Source organism: Enoplosus armatus, chromosome 12 (assembly GCF_043641665.1).
Source record: "Enoplosus armatus isolate fEnoArm2 chromosome 12, fEnoArm2.hap1, whole genome shotgun sequence".
NCBI lineage: Eukaryota > Metazoa > Chordata > Actinopteri > Centrarchiformes > Enoplosidae > Enoplosus > Enoplosus armatus.
Window position 1 is genome coordinate 1105872 of NC_092191.1, and position 20968 is coordinate 1126839.

Consider the following 20968-nt stretch of genomic DNA (forward strand, 5'->3'; position numbering starts at 1 on the left):
TTAAAGTCTTCGGGGGTCAATTTGAGCTTTTTTTCTCATCAATCTTAAAACATCTGGAACGCGTTCTCGTATCAAAATGACTAATTGATGGAATTACAGTCATGTTTTCTCATTTCTGAGCTGAAACGATGAATTGATTAATTAATCTGCATATATTATTATTATATAATTGAATAATCCTTTATGTAACTGTTCAAGCGGAACGATCCCGAGTGAGCTTCTTCTCCTTTGAGGATTTGCTGTTTTTCTTTGAAAACAAGCTTTTTGAAGAAATCTATTTGGAACAAGAATTGTTAAAGCATTTTTCAGTATTTTCTGACATTAAATAAACCAAATGATTAATCGAGAAAACAATGACCAAATAACCGATAATGACAAGAGTCTTGTTATTATCAGGAGAACAGATGCAGCCGTCAGTGGTGTCAAAGCTCATCTCCACCTGCCTCCAGCTCAGAGGGGGAGAACCTTTAATGGGGGTGGGAGGTGTCAGTCAGCAGGTGTGAGACTCACCCCGTGTGCAGCCTGAACTGTTCGTATCAGGTTGAGTCCCTTCCAGACGTAAACGTCCCCGTTGAGCGCCCCCGAGTACGTGATGTCATCTTTAGCCGACGCGACGCACAGGATGGTCTGCAGGTCGCCCGTCTTCCCGAAAATCCCCCGTTTTGGAGTGAGAGCGTTACCACACAGGGACCAGAACTACGGGGAGAGAGGGGGGACACACGTGGAATATGACACATGCATCTCTCTGTCGAAGAGACGCAGGAGACTCTTCCTCCTGACGAGGAAGACGAGAGAGAGCGTTCTCTCCTGTCTGTCAGGCTGCATCCCTGACGGATGTTCACTCTTATTTTACTCCCGTCAGCACTCTTCTCTCTGTGAATCCACAGCTTTCATTTCATTTGTTAGACAGAAAATTCTGCTGCCTGCCTTTCCAGTGGTCCCCACCCCGGGGGTCCCGAGGCCAAGACCCGATCTGACCACCAGGGACAGCACGACCCGCGAGACACGCGAGGATCAACCCCCCCGTGTGTGTCGTTATTTGTGTGTGTGTGTCTTTATTTGTGTGTGTGTGTGTGTGTATTTATTTGTGTGTGTGTTTATTTGTGTGTGTATTTATTTGTGTGGGTATTTATTTGTTATTTGAGTGTCTTTATTTATTTGTGTGTATTTATTTGTTTGTGTGTCTTTATTTGTGTGTGTGTGTGTGTGTATTTATTTGTGTGTGTGTTTATTTGTGTGTATTTATTTGTGTGTGTGTTTATTTGTGTGTATTTATTTGTGTATTGCGTGGTACCTTGATGTGTTTGACTCCGCAGCTCACCAGACGGTTGTGTTGAAACAGATCCCAGCAGATATCGAAGATCTGGAGGGAAGAAGAGATGTTAACACACACACACACACACACACACACACACACACACACACACACACACACACACACACACTCTCTCACCCTGTCTGAGTGTCCGGTGGCTGTAGCCAGGATCTTCCCTCTCTTCCACTCCCAGATACACACTGTGTTCTTGGCGTCCAGGCCGACCGAGGCTAAACGCTGCAGAGAGAGAGAGAGAGAGAGAGAGCCATAAAAACATGAATATATAAAGTCTGTTTTCTACAGCAGAACAGACATAAATATTATTTCTTTGATTCCTTTGGGAAGTGATGATGATGAAGAGCTTTGAGCTGCTTCAGCAGATCCATAAAAACATGAATCATGCTTTCGTTCCCTCGAGCGAACGTTTAGCAGAAAGGTTCCTTATGTTGATGAAAAACACAGTTATTACATTAAATTTCCTGCAAAGTCTAATTACTTCAACACAACTTTAGGTTTGGTGGTTAATTTTAATTTCTTATGTTTAGGATTTTATTCAACTTCTGTTAACTTACTTAGAGTAGCATCCAACTTAAACTTAAACTCACTTAAATCTGAATGCTCACGAATGAGCTTGGATGTAAATGTTATTTCTATTGGATTATTTTACAATAATGTGATCAGGAATAATGTTTTTCAGTATCACCCCCGTGTGTCAAGTGCCGTACACAATAAGGGCATTGTTTTCATTTTGATCGGAGAGAATTGGAGCCTTAATGCAATGCATGCTGGGAACTAAATGAAAGTAAGCTAACAATAACTTAATGTGATGAGTTGAGACATTTAGTCAACTGAACTCATGATTATGAGTCCTGAAAGTGATAATTAGACTATTTGGTTGATTAATATAAGTGGTTATGAGGTTTATAGGATAAAGTACACACAGAGCAGGAAACACACCGAGGCGAGATCGTAGCATCATGAGAAGTTTCAGATCATTAGAGAACACGTGTTCAGGTGATCAGGTTAACATGTCCTGCTCTTCAACGTCAGAACAAACGTTTTGCGTCTCTGAATGTGAATCTTTAAGCGTCAGCAGTGCAGAAAGCGTGATATAAAGTGTTCCAGGACTGGATATATAAATAATAAATATAATGAATCAGCTGCACCAAAGCCGAGCACTCGATTTATTATTAAGTTGGATTTATGATTATTTCATTGATTCTGTGTTTACTCTGATTTACTCAGAGTTGTTAAGTCATCGTGAGCGAAGTCCCGTCCAGAAGCAAAAACTGCCGACACAACAGCACGGATCATTTACAGTCACCACAAAGGAGGAGCCACAGAAAACAAAACTCCACTCATTTTACTGCCAGTTTTCAAAGCTTGAGTTTCAAATGTTTTCTACCTCAGCGAAGAAATGTAAAATCTGGTTTAGTTGCTAATGTTTTAGTGTTTTCACAGCAGGTCAGAATGTTTCTGCTCCTCAGGAGAGTTCATATTCACTTTGCTGAAGCTTATTTTGATGGATACCTTTGAATACGTCTCAGGATGCTCACTCAGTTTTATGCTGACAGCTGCCAGCAGCTGATAAGAGATCAGGTCCTGTAAGGTCGGAGGACTCCACACTCTCTAAACACCTTATATAACTATGAATGTGAGAATAAAGAGATGCGTTTTCTCCTTTGAGGTTTTCTGCAGGAGATAATAAGAAGGTGGTTCAGCCTCCAGACCGCTGGGCCAGCGTTAGGCTGCTGTTCCTGGTGAATGGGACCCGGTGCTGCAGCCCGCCTTCGCCTGCTGAGCTGCAGAGGCTTAGAAGGCGCCCAGAAACACGACGGGGGAAAGTTGAGACAAGCTTAACTTTATGCACACGTCTATAAATTATGTGTTCAGTGCAACACACACACACACACACACACACACACACACACACACACACACACACACACACACACACACACACACACACACACACAGCGTGTTCATTTAGCCGCCCACTGACAGCCAGAGTGGACTCGTCCACCTCCAGAGCTGTTTGACTTCCACAGGTTGACTACAGAGATGGAGACTGAACACTCTACCTGTCTGAAGACAACTGAACTGATGATACTGAGTTTGCCGTCCGTCACAATTTGGACGAGGTCAGCGATGATGAAGTCAAACCTGCTGCATTTTAAGAAGACAACACTTTGCATATATAAACATATATAAACACCAGAGTGGATACAGAACGTAACCAAGTAGATTCACTAAGTCACTGGTGCCTATTTAGAGAAACTGAACAGAGGAAAACCTTGTACTTTTAACTGTGCGGCATTAATCTGTCGGCTGATGAATATGTTGAATTGACATTAATTAAAATTACAGTACAACAGTATTTAAAGTAGTTTGACTTCACAGCATCTGGATGAGCTGGACTCCGCTTAACATCGTTTATCCTAACACTGCTTAACACCCTAACCCCCCCTCTACTACCCTGACAGGGTACCTAACACCCGGCCATCTTTATATACAGTCTGTGGAGACGTGTCTTCCATCTTTATATACAGTCTGTGGTGGAGACGCGTCGGCCATCTTTATATACAGTCTGGTGGAGACGCGTCGGCCATCTTTATATACAGTCTGTGGTGGAGACGCGTCGGCCATCTTTATATACAGTCTGTGGTGGAGACGCGTCTTTGGGTTTTACCGTTGTGTCTTGTATGTTTGTTGTCTGCTCTCAGTGTGTGTGTGTGTGTGTGTGTGTGTGTGTGTGTGTGTGTGTGAAGCACTATTCTTCTATGACCTTTAGGTTGATGCACAAGTGTCCTTTAATCCATCTGTTGGACACACACAGCCACAGAGGTCTGGCGGGTGAATCAGACGATGCATCATTAATCATGTGTGCAGAATGTGTGTGTGTGTGTGTGTGTGTGTGTGTGTGTGTGTGTGTGTGTGTGTGTGTGTCACCTGTCCATCAGCGCTGAATGCGAGGCAGGCGATGCCGTGTGTGTGTCCGTCACGCAGCAGAGAGACGGTCTGGACGGTGAAGGAGTCCCACACACACACGTAGGGATCCTTTCCCACCTGACCGGTCGCCACCAGGGAGCGCTCCGGGTGCAACGCCAGGCTGAAGGGGGGGGGGGGCAGATTTAAATGAAGAAATTAACATGTTTCTCCATCTGATTGGTTAGAATTTCTGACCAATCAGTGGTCAGTCATTTAGCTACAGTCACATCAGCGGAGGAGGAAGAAGTAAAAGTACCAACACCACAATGTAAAAGTACTTCAGTAAAAGAAGGAAAGGATCATCAGCAAAATGTATGAAAGTAAAAGTGGAAAATTGATTGTTTTGATTAATTTGCTGACTATAAATAAAGAAAATAATTTTGACGTGTCCTATTTTAGTTTGAAAGCTAAACTTTTTAGGACCCTGTCTTCTCCCCCTCCTCATGTTTCTGTCTTTCTGAGGGTCAGTGTGTGTTCTCCTTCACAAAGACACTGCTATAAATACACTCACTGCTTAATGGCATCATTATCACCGTGTGTGTGTGTGTGTGTGTGTGTGTGTGTGTGTGTGTGTGTGTGTGTGTGTGTGTGTGTTGCTGGCAGAAGTGTGCAGAGAGGCTGTGTGTGAAATAATAGGAGAATAAAACAGAAATAGAACAGGTGTGTCAGCCACAAAGCCCCATTGATCTCTGGGATGCTGTCTGCTCTGCACACACACACACACACACACACACACAAACACACCCCCTTCGACATCGACTCTCCTCCTCAACCTGCCAGCCAATGAGCCTGCTAGCTGCCGCGGTTGCCATGACGACTGCATCGCCAAGGGCACGGGAGCTGAGGATTGAGCACGACAACTGTGGAGTCAAGGTCAAACATCACGAAACACACACACACACACACACACACCTGAACACACCTCTCTGCTGCCTGATAGATGACGACTTCATGTTTTAGTTCTCATTAATGCTCATATTTACTCTCTGAATCATTTATCTGATGCTTTTGTTTTGTTTCTACACATTGTAGACGCATACCAGCTTTTATTTTGAAAAAATATCAAGATGTGTGTGTGTGTGTGTGTGTATGTTAAATGTTTTAACATACTGAAGGTCATACCTTAGACCTGGTCCTCACTAGTGTTTTGGGAACCTTGTTGACTTTGGAGAATATTAAGACTGATTGTTTCTGTCACCCCCTCAAACTGTGCAGTGGTGACTCATTTCAGTCCTAGAAACCACTGTCTCTCACATTATGCTCGATATTATTTCCTCTAAACCTTTAAAGGACGTATTGCCCACTGTCAGTCCATGCGTCTTATCAGTTATTAACAGCTCTCCTTCTCATGTTAAACATGAAAGCCTACCGACCTATTTATAATAACATATCGCTCTGATCGAAGGTGTTGGAGTATATTTGATTACACACTTGTACTTGTGTGTATACTGGAATATAAAATATCAAGTAATTCATATTAACAGCTTACAAAAGTATATAAAGAAAAACATGAAACCAGAACTTATGATCTGTTTCAGAAGTCAGTTTGTAATAAAACAGATGACTGACAGTTTCTCTTGCGGTTCACTCCACATGTCTAGATAAGGATGGTAAATTAAAACAATTATTATTTAACTGCCTTTAACAAAATTACCACAAGCTGTAGATCATTGTGGCATCAAAGGAGAGCATTATAACAAAAACAAATATTGTTCTAACGTTAGAAAGGAAAACGAGACAAACTGAGAAAAGAGTTTTCACGTCTGAATATGAGGATGTGTAGCAGAGGCTGGTTCACATGATATGCATCGTATAAAGAAAGCTTCGGTGTTTTTACATCAAACCAAACAAACCGCTGAAAGTCTGACAGTCTGAAAGTCTCAAGGACCATCAGAGGAGAGAGACCAGCCGCAAAGGAATCAGTGTGAGGACAGAAGTCATGACTGTGTGGGAGGGAGAGTGAAAGAGAGGAGAATAATGGAGACACTGAATGGACGCCATTAGAGTGGAGGACACACACACACACACACACACACACACACACACACACACACACACACACACACACACACACTACATCATCTCATCTACACCCACAAGCATAATGCTAACTGAAAAAACAAACAAACAGATGCTTGTAAACACTCAAAACACAAGTCCTCTAAGACAACGGAGGTGTGTGTGTGTGTGTTGTACAGTGTACAGAGTGAGGACATTTTTGGAAAGTGAGGACATCTTGGCCGGTCCTCACTTTTGGACAGACCTTCAGAGGGTTCAGACTTGGTTTTAAGGTTCAGGTTAGAATTAGGTTTAGGTTATGGTTAGAGAATGCATTATGTCAATGAAGGTCCTCATAAGTATAGAAGTACAAGGTGGTGTGTGTGTGTGTGTGTGTCTATGTCCTGGATCACAACGATCGATCAGCTGCTGCAGTTTACACATCAGCTGGATTTTGATAATAATTTTTTACCATCAATGTAAAAAGGTTCTGTGTTGAACCACAAAATGGATCTTCAGGTTTGTACTGAACCAGAACCTTCATGATGAGGCTGCACAAATTATTATTTAACCATTAAACGTTAAATAACACGTGTGAAGAAGTCTGTGATGGATCACACCGTGACAGAACAGTGCAGCCTGATTGGCTGGAGGGTGTGCATTATCATCAGATAACCACACAGCTAAATGAGTTCTCACAGGTAACAAGCTAGCAGCTCTGTGAGGCTAAATGCTAAGATCAGCGTGTTAGCATGCCACTCCACACACACACACACACACACACACACACACACACACACACACACACAGTGTCCCTCTTGGCTATTTATAGAAGCTCCACTGAATTCAATAGCAGCTAATAATGGACTGTGTGTGTGTGTGTGTGTGTGTGTGTGTGTGTGTGTGTGTGTGTGTGTGTGTGTGTGTGCGTGTGTGTGCCAACACAGTGTGGAGCAGTGATTTATAAAGGATTCACCTGGAGAGAGAGAGACATTAGTCTGTTGTAGCCGTGATTTGACGAAAAAGACGTCACTTCAGCTGGAGACGCTGTTTAGACGCGGTGTAGAGGTGGTGTAGACGCGGGGTAGAGGTGGTGTAGGCGCAGTGTAGAGGTGGTGTAGAGGCGGTGTAGAGGTGGTGTAGACGCGGGGTAGAGGTGGTGTAGGCGCAGTGTAGAGGTGGTGTAGAGGCGGTGTAGAGGCGGTGTAGAGGTGGTGTAGGCGCGGTGTAGAGGTGGTGTTGACGCGGTGTAGAGGTGGTGTAGATGCGGTGTAGTTTTAAACACATGAACTTCTTCAGGAGACGTTTCAACACAATAAACTGCGTTTGCATCTGAAACTGAAGCTCCATTCACTGACAGCGTGATGTGTTCAGGGTCTGTTTCCTGCAGATCAAAGCTGCTGCCGGCGGGGAGATCTGACTGAAAGCAGGCAATCTGGGAAACACTAATCATGGGAATTAATTGATAATGAACACACACACACACACACACACACACACACACACTTTAATAGTGCCAATTAAAGTGGAATGAACGCACATCCTCTGATTAATATAGTCCATGCCGTATGAATAATAAATGAACTAGCTCTTTGTGCGTGTGTGATGTCATAGTTCCCTCCCGTCTCCACCTTCCTACCGTTTACTTTCCTTTTCCTTCCTGATTAGCTTCTCCTTTGACCTTTGACCTCCTCACTGCTACATATGAGGCCTCTTCAGTCTCACGGGCAGCTTCATAAACACCACACATGCAGCGCTGAACAAACTCAGTGTAGGTGAGTTTATTTATAGCAGGTGGTGAAATCAGGCCAGCGTCTATAAATAGCCCAGAGGAACTCCTCCTGTGTGTGTGTGTGTGTGTGTGTGTGTGTGTGTGTGTGTGTGTGTGTGTGCATAATACAATAGCTTGTTTTCCCCAGTCGTCCTTGTGGGGATAAATGAGAACACCAGAGAGTCTCTTATGATAATATTTTCATATCGTCCCGACTCCTCTGCTCCTCTCCTGAAAGATCTACACATTTTCATGAAGTCGGAAAAAACAATAGCGATTTTAAATATTCTGAGTTTCATTTTGTTTAATACTGAATATAAATCCTGTATAAGTTCAACAGGAGGTGAAGTATCGTGAGTCATATCTTAAAACATGCTCGACAAGTTCAAGTCCAGTCTCAAGTCATTACAGACACAGATACATTCAGTACAGTCTCATAGTCTGCAGGTCTCAGGTCTCAGGTCAAACCCTAAACCATGCAAGATAAATCCAAGTCAAGTCTCTGGTCAGTTGAGACATGTCCAAGATGTCCAAGTTGATCCTGAGGTCTACAAAACAGGTTCAAGTCATTTGAGACAAATCCAAGTTAAATTTGAAGTAGTTATAAACAAGTCCAAGTCAAGTCTGAAATCATCAAGTCATTGAGGGCGAGACAAAAGTCAAAAGTCTCAAAGCAGTCGTGTCCACGTCAAGTCCTTATTTTAGTCTCAAGTCTACAACTCTGGGACACGTGAACAAACACGGCAGACTGTCCTACAGATAAACAAGTCTTTTAGTCGGGCTGACCCCGACCGGCTGGAGGACTTGTTGCCGTGTTTTTAATCATCTCTGTGGTTTGTTGCTGTATTTTGTCAGTGAGTTAAACTGGTCACGAAAACATAAACTGTAAAACTATAATCCATAAGAGCGGCTGTTCAGTTCCAGTTTCAGCAGCAGTAAATAAAATCGCGGCTTTAAAGGAAAATGACTGTTGGGTCGTGCGATCGAGACAAGAAATTCTGCTCAAAACAAATCCATGCAACAGCTAATAATGTTTTCTGGCAGCGAGGACGAAATACTGGGTGGAAGCTGCAGTGTTGTGGAAATATTGCTTTTCACACAGAAGGTTGCTGCTGGGTATCAGCTGCCTCCAGAGAGAGAAGAATAAGAAGTGGATGGATAAGAAGTCTAATAACCGCCTCTGAGGAAAGAACATTTTCCTAAAATAAAGTCTACATCTTCTCTACTTTTAAAGGCATGATAAGAAGTTCAGGCTCTCGCCCCCCCCCGCCCCCCCCCTCTCTCTCCTCACAATAAGTAGCTTAAATTCAGTTTCCAGACCTTTCAGATTCACACTGAAGAGTGACATAACACCCGGAGGGGTTTGTGTGTGTTTGAGTAAATCTGTGTGTAGGAAAAGTGTGTGCTCCAGTGTGTTTGAGTGCCAGCAGATCGTGGGAACATTGGTGGCTGCGGGGCAGATTGGCGGTGGGATGCTGGACAGATAATTTCTTAGTCATCATCTTAATGAAGACCACTGAGCTGTGAATCCACAGAGCCACCAGGCCTTTGCTGCACGCTGCCGCCGTTAACAAACTCTGTCAAATGAAAAAAGCACGCGTCTGAAATAAACGAGGCTTCTAGGAATTATTTCCTCCGCTTTTCTTCCAGGTCTTCATCAGGTGTTGAACAGAGATTCTGAGAGTCAAAGAGAGTCATGACTTATTTCCAAGCTCAGCACACTTCTTCTTCTGCTGTGGTTCTTTCTGGTGCACAGTCAAATTATCTTACATCCTAGTCAGCACCGATTTTGTGTTTTCAAACAGCACGCTTCGGTTTTACAAGAGGGAAGTCTTCAAGGAGGAGGTGGTTGGTGGTTCACGTCTGCTACTCTGATAAAGAGCAGCTTGTCAATGAGGAGCTTTGTCAGGACTCGAATACTGCTCACAGACAAAATACAGCAACTTCAAATAAGAATTCAGTCAAACACATTAAAACAGTAAAGAGCAAGATATCGCACAGAGCAGCCTGAACAGAAAAACATCATTTACCAACAGGCGGAGCCTCGCTGCAGTTTAAACATCCAGACCAGTTCTACAGAGTGTCGGGTCTCATCCTGATTTCTAACTCAAGCGAACGTCTCAGTCGTTGCTAACTTCATTTCACACAACATCCTTCAGCCTGAAAGCACAGCCGGCAGCGTCGTTCTGCTGACAGTGAACGCATCACTGACCGCTCTGCATCCTCTCTGGCTGCGAGCCGAGCCGCTAACAGCGCTAACAACAACAACAACAACAACAAGGCTAGCTCTCCTCTTCATCACTTTAGCCAGTTAGCATAGCCAGCTCCCCTGGTGAGAGGGAAATGAGCTACGCTACGCTTCAGAAGACTCCCCACCTTCAGCGATACACACACACACACACACACACACACACATCCTCAGAGCCCCCGGTGTCCCTGCTGGTTAGCCTCAGCTCTGTATTAGCGGTTCTGGCTGATGATGATGATGATGAGCCTGCAGGTCACTCTGACAGCCTGCCTGTTATATATAAAACACAAATAGTCATATGAATGGGTGATAAATAAATAAATACCACAATGCACCAGTTTACCAGTACGGCTCCTTCAATTCAATGTGAATCTAAACTCATCCAGTAACAACGTTAATCATCGCGGAGCAGCTCAGTGTTTCTGTGTGTGTTTCCATTTCATTGTGTCTCTCAGGTAATCTGTATGTCAACACAGAAGCCAGCAGATAATCAACTCTCTGCACCTGGAAACACAAACAGTGTGTGTGTGTGTGTGTGTGTGTGTGTGTGCAAAAACACTTCAGATTACAGGTAGAACATGAAGCTCATCAGCTGGACTTTCTTTCTCTCTTTCAGCTGCTATTAGACGACTGGTTAGTTTTATCCAGTCAAGCAGAAATGCCATCAAACTGCACAACAAACATAATGATGTCCTTTAGTTCTTCCTGTGTGTGTGTGTGTGTGTGTGTGTGTGTGTGTGTGTGTGTGTGTGTGTGTGTGTGTGTGTGTCAGTCGGTCGGTCAGGTTGTGCCTGCAGGCGACCAACAGGAAGTGGGACAGGAGGGGAAAGAAAGGACAAACGGAGGACGACAGAGAGTCTGATGAACTGAACACACACCAACCCAGATCCTTCAGTCACAGTTCATCCTCATTTACTGCCTTAAATGTGAGACAGTGACATGAGTGTGTGTGTGTGTGTGTGTGTGTGTGTGTGTGTGTGTGTGTGTTGTCACAGAAAACAGAATTAAATAAAATAAAATAAAAGAGAGGATAACATTTTATAAAAACACACACAAGAATGTGTTTCACCAGCTCATCTTGAATACTGATTTCAGCTGTCTTCACCAGAGCCTGTACATATTTACGTAGTTTTCCTGACAGTCCCCTGTGCATCATTTGACCTTATTTGTTCTTATTATTCAGCGCAGGCTCACTGCAGGAGCCCAGCTGCTTTCTTTTCCGCACTATTTACTTGCAGCAGGAAGTTAAAGATAACTTGTAAAGCTGCTGTTGATACGAACACAACACTTTCTGAATGCGTCTCAAAGTAAATGTGTTTTGGTGTGAGGGCAGCGGTAGTTCCTCAGTATACTCGATGCAGGCCTCTGAATGTATTGAGTATCTGGTGCTGTGCACCTTTCAGGCCACAAGAGTGCAGGACACACTAACATGGTATTCAGGGATGGAGTAGAAGTACAACAATATACTTCATTATCCTCTAAAAATATAAATATATATAAATATAATTTTAAATTAAAATGCAAAACAATTATTAACACTATCAGGCACAAAAAGTCATCTGTCAACCAAACTGCAGCAGCCAGTCTCGACAAACTCCGCAGGCAGCAGGGATGATATCAGAGGCTAACAAGCTAACAGGCTAATAGGCTAACAAGCTAACAGGCACTGAGTCTACTTCTGACTCTGGCGAGCCCCCGAACCCCCCAGTCAGTACGGGAAGTGTTGAAGGGGTACAACGAGAGCCGGTCTGGTCTGCAGTCGAGTACACGGGTTTGTAGTACTGAACAGAGTTCCTGCTGCCCGACACGCTGAGGACAAAGAGCGATAAAGTAGCTTAAAGAACAGACAAAGAAAAGCTGGCTGAGCGACAAACCTCCTCTTTAAAAGTCCCTCAATAAAAAGGAAACAGTTTACAGACGGAGCACGATTTGAAGGGCTGAGGTGGAAATATGTGCATAAGACAAATTATTATTAAAGGTCTAGAGTTCAGCTCATCGGTGACGGTTCTGGATTTTCTCCCACGTTTTGCAGAACAAAGATTCGTATTCGATGAAATGCTGTTGAACTCATGGATCCAGAGAGTTTAGGGACATTCATCTCTGGTTTGAAGTAAAAATACCACGGAGGAAAACGAGCAAAGTGCAGTGAGTAGAAGAGAACTTGAGTGAGCTGAACGGATCTGAACTGAGCTGGAAATGTGAGCTCTTTACAGATCCAGCCAGAGATAATAATTGCTGCTATTCAGCAGCAGCCCGATGCTCCGCTGCAGAGGAACATAAAGGCCGATCGCCCCCCGGGAGGCCTCGGCCATGAAAGAGCCAATGAAAGAAAAAGACAGTCTCGCTCTCTCCCTTTCAGAAAAACTCAACATGGATTTAATGCGTCAACATGGAGCCTGCAGTTACCGAAGCGATCCATCAGCAGGCGGAGAGGCCGAGACCAGCGCAGTCAGGAGCTGTTTTAGTTCTGGTGTCAGAGGATCAATCTGCTGCTTCTCGACTAATAAACTAGAAATCACTGATCCGGCCGCCTGATAGCAAGAAGGTGTTAACTTCAGGTTGTGTTCGGTAGCGTTTTCGACACGTCGGCTCATAAAAGCAAACATTAACTGTTGGATTTTGATGGAACACAAACTTAGTCAGACTCGCTTCACACCCATCTACCCCCCCAGACCTCCACACCCTCGAGGGGGGCAGTATGCTTCATCAGAGCTGCTTGTTGGACCGTCGGCTGAGTGCGACACCACGAATGACTTCCAGGAGAGCCTCTCCGACAGAGTGATGTTACCGCCTCAAGCTGAGGAGGAACTCAGAAAACACTGATCTGCTGATTAGTGATGACCATTATTTTCTCCCAAAAATTCTCTTTTAATCTTTTAAAATGACAGTTTTTAAAGTTTTTTAACTTAACAAAAGAAAGAAAGATTTGCTCTGTCTTCGAGTCTTTGACGTGTCTAGTTAATAATAGATAAATAAATGGGCTGTTTTTCACTCATTCTGTAAACAGAACTGAAGCCACCGGCTGAATAAAGAGATCTTTGACTTATTACTGCTGAATTACTTTGCACAGAAACATTTTTTTAATCAGATTTCAACTCTGTGGTGTTGCGCCCTCTGACCTCCTCTGATCCTCTGATGAATTCACTGATCTGGGATCTGATCCGTCTTTTATTTTCCTGTCGCTCTCACTGCACGTCAGCCTGGATCACAGCGTTGGCTAAGTGACTAAAATGCAAATGTAATTACTACCTCAGTCGTCTGCACATTTTTCCACATCAGCTCCAGTCTGTGGGAGGAAGAGGAGGAGGAGGAAGAGGAGGAGGAAGAGGAGGGCAGCCGCAGTGCAGCAGACACAAACTTCAACCCTGAAGTCCAAACTGACGTCTGCGTTTCACCAAATGAAGTTAAAAAATCATTAAGAGCAGCTGCTGTTTCACTAGAGGAGGTTTTTGATTTTCCTTATAAAGGAGAGATGAGGAAGACAAAGGGACGAAGGTTTGATAAAAACAGGAAAAACTCTTCTTTTTATGTCCATAGTGAATCTTAAAAGAGAGAAAGAAATGTCTCCTTTCCTCCTGTTTTCATTGAAATGTTGCATTTATCAAGTCGACGTGACTAAACCTCAGGAAGTTTTATAATAAGTCTTTTATTTTAAGGCTGACACGCTGTTAACACATGAAAACTATGTTTTATTGTAAAAATATTCTTCTGTGTAAAATAATTTGTAGTTCTTGTAGTTCTTGTAGTCCCCCCCCCCCCCACCCCCCCAGCCCACCTCCCACTGGTTCCAGCTTCACCTGTTGTAACTACAGATCTCTGTGGATCTCCGCTCCCTCTGAGACACTGAAGGCTTCATGCTACTTTAAAACGTACAGTTGAACCCCCCAACACCTGGAAACACCTGGAAACACCTGGAAACACCTGGAAACACCTGGAAACACACTGATGTGGAAGATGGATGGAGTTCCCCTTTAAATGAACTTGTTTGAACACGTTTCCTGTGTTAAATACACCTTCCTGCCTGGGTAAAGCGGCTGCAGACTCCTTCCAGGAGCCTTTACGGTCTGTGAAACCATCAGAAACAGACTGCAGGATAAAGAAGTCCTGGTTGAACACTCTGAGGAATCTACACCAGGACTCCTCTCCATCCATTTGGAGTGTAATGGGGTGTTGGCAGATTTCCGCTGCAACAGCACCGGCTGTGGTGCCAGTAGTGATGAAAAGGCCGATGCATCAGGCTGAGCCAGTGACAGTGACATTTCCTGCAGCCAGCGCTAACCCAAATACTGCTCTTACTGGGTCTGTTCAGACTCTTTGTGACGGAGGAAAGTCTAACATATGTCACGAATCTAAATCCGTGAACATTGTTCAGGGTTTATTTTCCCTGTGTACTTACTGACACCTCTAAAGATTATCACGGTGTGTGTCCTCTGTTTAATCTCTGCTCAAACTGAAATGTCAAAATAACAACGCGGAGTTCATCTTTTGTACTTTTGTAGCATTCAGTGATTTTATGGTGACGACGAAGGCACAGACAAGGATGAATGTCTGACACTGAAGGCAAATAATCTCCTCACATCAGTTTGAATTCCTCTTTATGTCACAGGAATTGTCTTTTTGGGCAGAACGTTTACATAATACTTCAATGGCCGAAACCACAGCAGTGATAGAAGCGACCACCAGACGCACTTCCTCCTTAGTTTTTCCATTTTAGGGAGTTTTTCCTCATCTGAGGGTCTGAGGACAGAGGCTGTCGTTTTCTGTACAGACTGTAAAGGCCCTTGAGGAAAATGTCTGATTTGTGATGTTGGGCTATATAAATAATCACTGACTTGACTGAAGTGTAGTATCCCCTCATCCAGCTGTGAGCCTGCAGTCAGCTGCGAGGGATCATTTGGCACAAACTCAAATTTAACACTCCTATCAGAGAGCATGGCCCGGCTGAGGCAGCATCCAGCTTCTCAATTAGTGTGACACACACACACACACACACACACACACACACACACACACACACACACAGTACCGCTGGCTGCAGCTGACTGACCCGCTGTATGAACTGTCCAAACATGCCTGCTGCTGCGATGACTCACAGGCGCTTTAGTGTCGGTGAATACACCAGGTGTGTGTGTGTGTGTGTGTGTGTGTGTGTGTGTGTGTGTGTGTGTGTGTGTGTGTGACCGTGTTGGGATGAATGAGCGACCTCGTTGAATCATCTTCCTCCTCCACTCGCTCTAATTTGCTCTCATCAACAGAGAAAATCCCCTCTGCTGCTCTCCGAAGCTCTCGTTCCTTCTTCTTCTTCTTCTTCTTCTTTTTAAATCATGAATGTAAAAACAAACATTTGGAGGAATTCACTCCACATTCAGAAACGCTGCAAATATCAAAAGTCAAGCAACAGAAAGAGAAGAAGAGCAGGCCGGTCTCCTAAACATTATGTTCATATAAAACCAATACGTTTAGAAAGAAACGTCATGGATTTTAACTGAGACTGAACCACACAGGAAAACCAAAACTAGCAGCTAAAAGAGGCTAAAAAACACAAATCTCTGTGGGTTCAACACTACGAGAGACCCCCGCCGCCCCCCCCCCCCAGGTCCGTCCTGACTGGGAAACAGACCCTCCATTATATAATTGTCAGATAATCCCAGATTAAAGGTTTTGGGTGTTTGTCAACTGGTCTGACACGTTCTGAACAAATGTTTAATTAGTTCAGATCCAGACTGAGTTCTGGACCTTACAGGGGCTGTTTTTGGACACATGGCTCCTCTTTCTTTGTAAGGTTTTGTGATCATATCTTTACAGCAGCAGGAGGAGCAGGAGGAGCAGGAGGAGCAGGAGGAGCAGGGTCACTTAGATATGATGAGTCGGTCTGATCATTATTTATGAGGCGTTTTCTGCTGCTATTTTCCACAAATGTGGCTGTTTTCTGATTTAATCTTCAGACATCTTTGAATCCCTGAACTACTCCCAGATGTGGGCGGCGGGGGGGGGGGGGGGGGGGGGGGGGGGGGTGCAGAGGCCTGGAGGAGGAAGTAATAACTAAAGTAAAACACTTTCCATTTCAATATAGAATCAGTAGAATTCAACATGTCTTCATTTTCTCCTCCGATGACGTCGTCTGTCAGTGGCTTCCAAAACACGTTTACAGAAATGATTAGAACTGAAGTTCACCTTAACTTGGCAAAGATCGTAGTAATGGTTCAAAGAAATAACAACACAACAGCGTCGCACTACTGCGGCCTTTTCCTGCGACGCATTACTAACAAGATAAAGGTAGTTTTAGGTGTTTGAAGAAACGGCCGATGCTGTCGACAGTGAAACAGACGTGTCATCCTGCTATAAAGCGACTGGCGTCCTGCTGTCTGATGTAATGTGCCATCTTTTCACACTGCAGAGGAATCGCTGATGTGAGTGTTTTATGACAAACAAGTTTCTCCCTGAAGCTCATGAGGCAGCTTCTGTGTGACACATCAGACCTGGAAAACAGTCAGATCTGAATACGCTGCCTGCAACACATTTCCTCATCGCACAGATCCACTTATTCAAACGCCAGGGACGTCAGGAGGAAATGTTCATTTGTTTTCTGGCACAGTACAGACCTGTTTGTGTTGCTGTCAAACCGGAGGATAAACCAAACTGTGTGGGAGAGATAAAACCCCGCCAGAGCTTCCAAAACACATCTCAACCCAAATGAAACAAAAAAGACAAAACGTCCAAATGAGAAGTGGAGCCGCCGCCCCGAGACAGGAAGGTAAAACTCCAAAGATGCACAAATCTGCTGTTTTACTGCACGACTGAGGTTCGTTTGTTACTGTAGAAACTGTTCATCTAAACACACACACACACACACACACTCCTCTGCTGCAGTATCGTGGTCTGTAGATGCTCCACTGTGATGCTTCTGTATTAAAACCTCATTTCATGGCAGAAACTCTGCTACCAGTTCAGTACAGTTCTGATTCTGAATAAATAAAGCCTGCAGCTAATGACTATTCTCATTGTTTTTAATTGTTTGGTCTAGAAAATAGCAAAATAATAACTAATGAGCACCACCAATCAGCAGACCACAAACTGATGTCTTTTAATTTGACATGATGAATGTCTTTTGTTCTTCAGGCTGATAATGAATGAATGAATCAGTTATTTTAGATTTCCATCCTGTAACGCTTCTTATTCATTTCTTCTCCACAGTTAATCGCAGCCCAGCAGGAGTCCTCGACACACACACACACACACACACACACACACACACACACACACACACACACACTAATCGAACTCCAGCTGCAGTGAGCCAACAGGAACAAAAAGAGGGAACTTTGTGCTAAAATAACTTCAACTTTGGAACGGTTGTTGTTTTCAGTGTCCCAAAGGACGCACCTCCTGACCTTTCCTCTGGCGCCACCATCTGGACAAACCTGGACCTCAGAAATATCATTAAAGGTCCTGATCCCTCCTCCCTGCTCCTCAGAGGATGAACCCTTCAGATTTCATTGACCATGTGACCTTTCCTCTAGCGCCACCTTCAGGACAAACTTTACATTTGTGGAAACTTTAAAAAGAAGAAATGTTGTAGTTTAAAGTTCTTTCCTGAGTTTAAAGTGGCTTTAATGCATTTAATGATATTCTACATGCAGTGTGTCTCTGATTACCCCCCTCCCGTGACAATATTCATCTGATCCAGGTGTTGCAGCAGTCTTACCTGATGATGTCATCGTTGTGTCCCAGGTAAAACCTCTGGCTGTGCTCTCTGGTGTTGTAGACCACGCCGACCCCGGCCACGAAGTACACCACCTCCTTCCCGGCGGTGTAGTACAGGTTATTCCGGCACTGGTGGCCCCGGTACCCGTAGACCCAGTCCAGTCTGAGCCGGCAGCCCGGGGCGCTCCGGTCCGACATGTTCACTCATCTGACGGGACACCGTGTCCGCCGCCGCCGCCGCCTCCTGGTTTAAGATCCTCCAGACCAGACCGGACCAGACCGGACCGGATCAGCAGGTTTATGTTTATCGACAGAAATGTGACTTTTGCTGAGTTGGTTTTGGAGGTTTAAGCGACCTGTTGAGGGTTTTGTTGTTGTGCAGGTTCGGACCTCTGGCTTGATTGTAAACAACAGTTTGTGTTCATGTCATTTGTTTCTGAATGAGATCAATATTCCTCCCTTCTTCATCCTTCACTTCCTTCTGTCTTATTCTCTTTTCCCAAAGTACAAACATGGAAGAAGTTTCAAAAGTGGACATGATATATATCTATATCTCCATATCTATAGATCTATAGATCTATATATCGATCCTCCGCAGCGTCAGACCGGTACTGGTCGACTAGATCATGGATGCTGGGTAATGATGATGATGAGTTTATTATCCATCATCACTTTATAATCACCTCAGTTCATGTAATCTTCTGTCTGAAGCAATCAATAATAATAATAATGAAGTGTCTGTGGCGGTAAACAGTGAGTTTAGAGACACTGTCATGTACTTTTACTACAGATACACGTAGTCTTTGTGTATCTGTGGTACTTTACAGTTAATTCAGTACTTATCTCTACCAGCCATCATCATCATCATCATCATCACCACCTGCAGAGAGTTTCTGCTGACTTTCTCGCACTTGATGTGTTTTTGTCTCCTGTGATCTTCCTGAAGGGACTCCTTCCCTGCGCGCTGTAGTGAGTTTATAACGACCCCATCGTGCCTTGTGGTCTTTAACAGACCCAAGAAGACCGTTACTTCAGTTTGTTTCCATCTACAGGAGCCCCCGCCTGGAAGAGTCTGCGTTTTATTCCAGATACACACAAAGAGCAGATGATTACTTTGACTTCTCCCAAAGGAAATAAAACAGAAAATATCCGCAGGCGTCTGGAAAGTTCTCCACGAAGAGACAGAAAACAGCAGATGAGCACACAAGTGATGGAGGATTCTGCTCCTGGAAAATATAATCCCTCCTCACACTAATCCTCCACCTCGGTACCAGCCATGGTTACTACAGCACGGGGGGTTTCTCTCCTGTATCCCCCGTGTGCTCTCACCGGCCCCCCGCGGAATAACGCACAGCGCGGAAGGTGGAGCAGGTGCCGCCGGAGGAAAACGTGCGGCGGCTCACAAACCCATTCACAAATCTGTGCGTGAGTAAAACCCACCAGAGTCAGGAGCACACCATGTATATTAATCCAGAATCTCAAAATACAAGAAGCGGATTATTTCCACTGTGAAAGGATCGGGCAGTTCCGGACAGAGCCGAAGAGAAAGAGGCGGAGAGCGCGACAGACACGAGTGTTTAATCCCCGCAGATGATCCAACTTCAGCGGGCAGAGGAGGGGAGAAGCCCCGGGTTCAGACCGCAGCATCCCGCCGGATGACGGGAGAGGAAAGTCCTGATTCCCGGCAGGAGGAGAGCATCATCCCGCTGCAGCTGAGTCCCTCCACCCACAGACAGACAGACAGACAGGCAGGCAGGCAGGCAGACAGACAGGCCGGTGAACAGGCAGACAGACTCAGCTGATCAGCAAACCGGACTTCAGACGCCTAATCGAGACCCTCCCTGACCGCAGAGCCTCATCACAGTGATGTTTTCTGGCTCGTTTTCGGACTGACAAGCAGCAGCGTCAAGGAAACACACAGCAGACCGGCAGACAAGGCTTCCGGTGTGTAACCTGGAAAATAAAAGCCCAGCTCCTCCTTAGCTTCCTTCACCGTGTCTGTTTATCTGCTCTTATTAGCAGAGTTCCCCCTCACAGATCCATGAAGGCTTATCTATCTTATGTCTCTGAGAGACATTTGCCCTCTAAACTCCTCACATGGTGTCATCTAAAGAACTGTTCAAATCATTAAACATTTCACTAAAAATCAAATATTAGAGAAAAGTCCAATAAATAAATAAATAATAAGCAGAACTGTATTTTCCCCTGAATCATCTCCCGACCCCTCAGTATTCTTCCACTGGGTTCAGATGGGTTATTCCTGTTCGACACACTGAGACACTGGACACGTTTCACTGGAGCTGCTCATTAATATGTTACATGTGGGCTGTCAAATGTCCGATTTTATTTTGAAGGTCATATCTCTACACTTCCGGTCTTATTGTGGTGAATTGGCACGCGCTTGTCGCAGCTCGGACTCGGGAGGTAACCATGACGCACTGAGAGAAAACACCCCGGCTCCGCTGGAGAGGACGCACGGCCGCAAAGGATTGTGGGACTTTGTGTTTTTGCCCTGTTCATCGTCATTGATGTGTTTTTAATCGGCGAGGAATAAAAAACTACAAATACCGGCAGCAGCGATGGAGGAGCTGTCCGCGGTGCTGAGGCGAGGCGCTGAATGGGAACCTGTGGGAGAGAAAGTTTTATTCATAGGAAACATTTCAAGTGAATTCATCGTGCGTCACATTAAACTGCAACATGTTCGTGAACACAGGATGTAAGAAGCTAAACAGCCACGAAGAAAAGAGTCAAACTGTGAGTGAAGCAAACAAAACTGTTCAAGCAATGAAAGTGTTTTTATACACAGCGAAAGGAAAGAAGTGTTTCTACCACATCTGCCACCAGACCAAGGAGTCATTCAAACAGTGTCAGGGGGCGAGTCGGGGGCCACACCTTCAGGGCCCACACCTTCAGGAACCCACACCTTCAGGGGGCCACACCTTCA

General features: G+C 44.6%; 1 protein-coding gene across 4 annotated transcripts in view; it reads right to left on the reverse strand.

Annotated features, from left to right (window-relative positions):
• The window catches only part of LOC139293946 (echinoderm microtubule-associated protein-like 6), a 54405-nt gene extending 36183 nt beyond the window's left edge, over window positions 1–18222 (reverse strand). For all 4 annotated transcript variants that reach the window (XM_070915645.1, XM_070915644.1, XM_070915646.1 and 1 more), the window contains exons 1-5: window positions 18026–18222; window positions 4265–4424; window positions 1454–1552; window positions 1295–1363; window positions 511–696 (exon numbers count right to left, since the gene is read on the reverse strand). In XM_070915645.1, coding sequence (XP_070771746.1) covers window positions 511–696; window positions 1295–1363; window positions 1454–1552; window positions 4265–4424; window positions 18026–18222 — 711 coding nt within the window. The remainder of the gene's footprint in view (window positions 1–510; window positions 697–1294; window positions 1364–1453; window positions 1553–4264; window positions 4425–18025) is intronic.
• Window positions 18223–20968: the final 2746 nt, after the last annotated feature.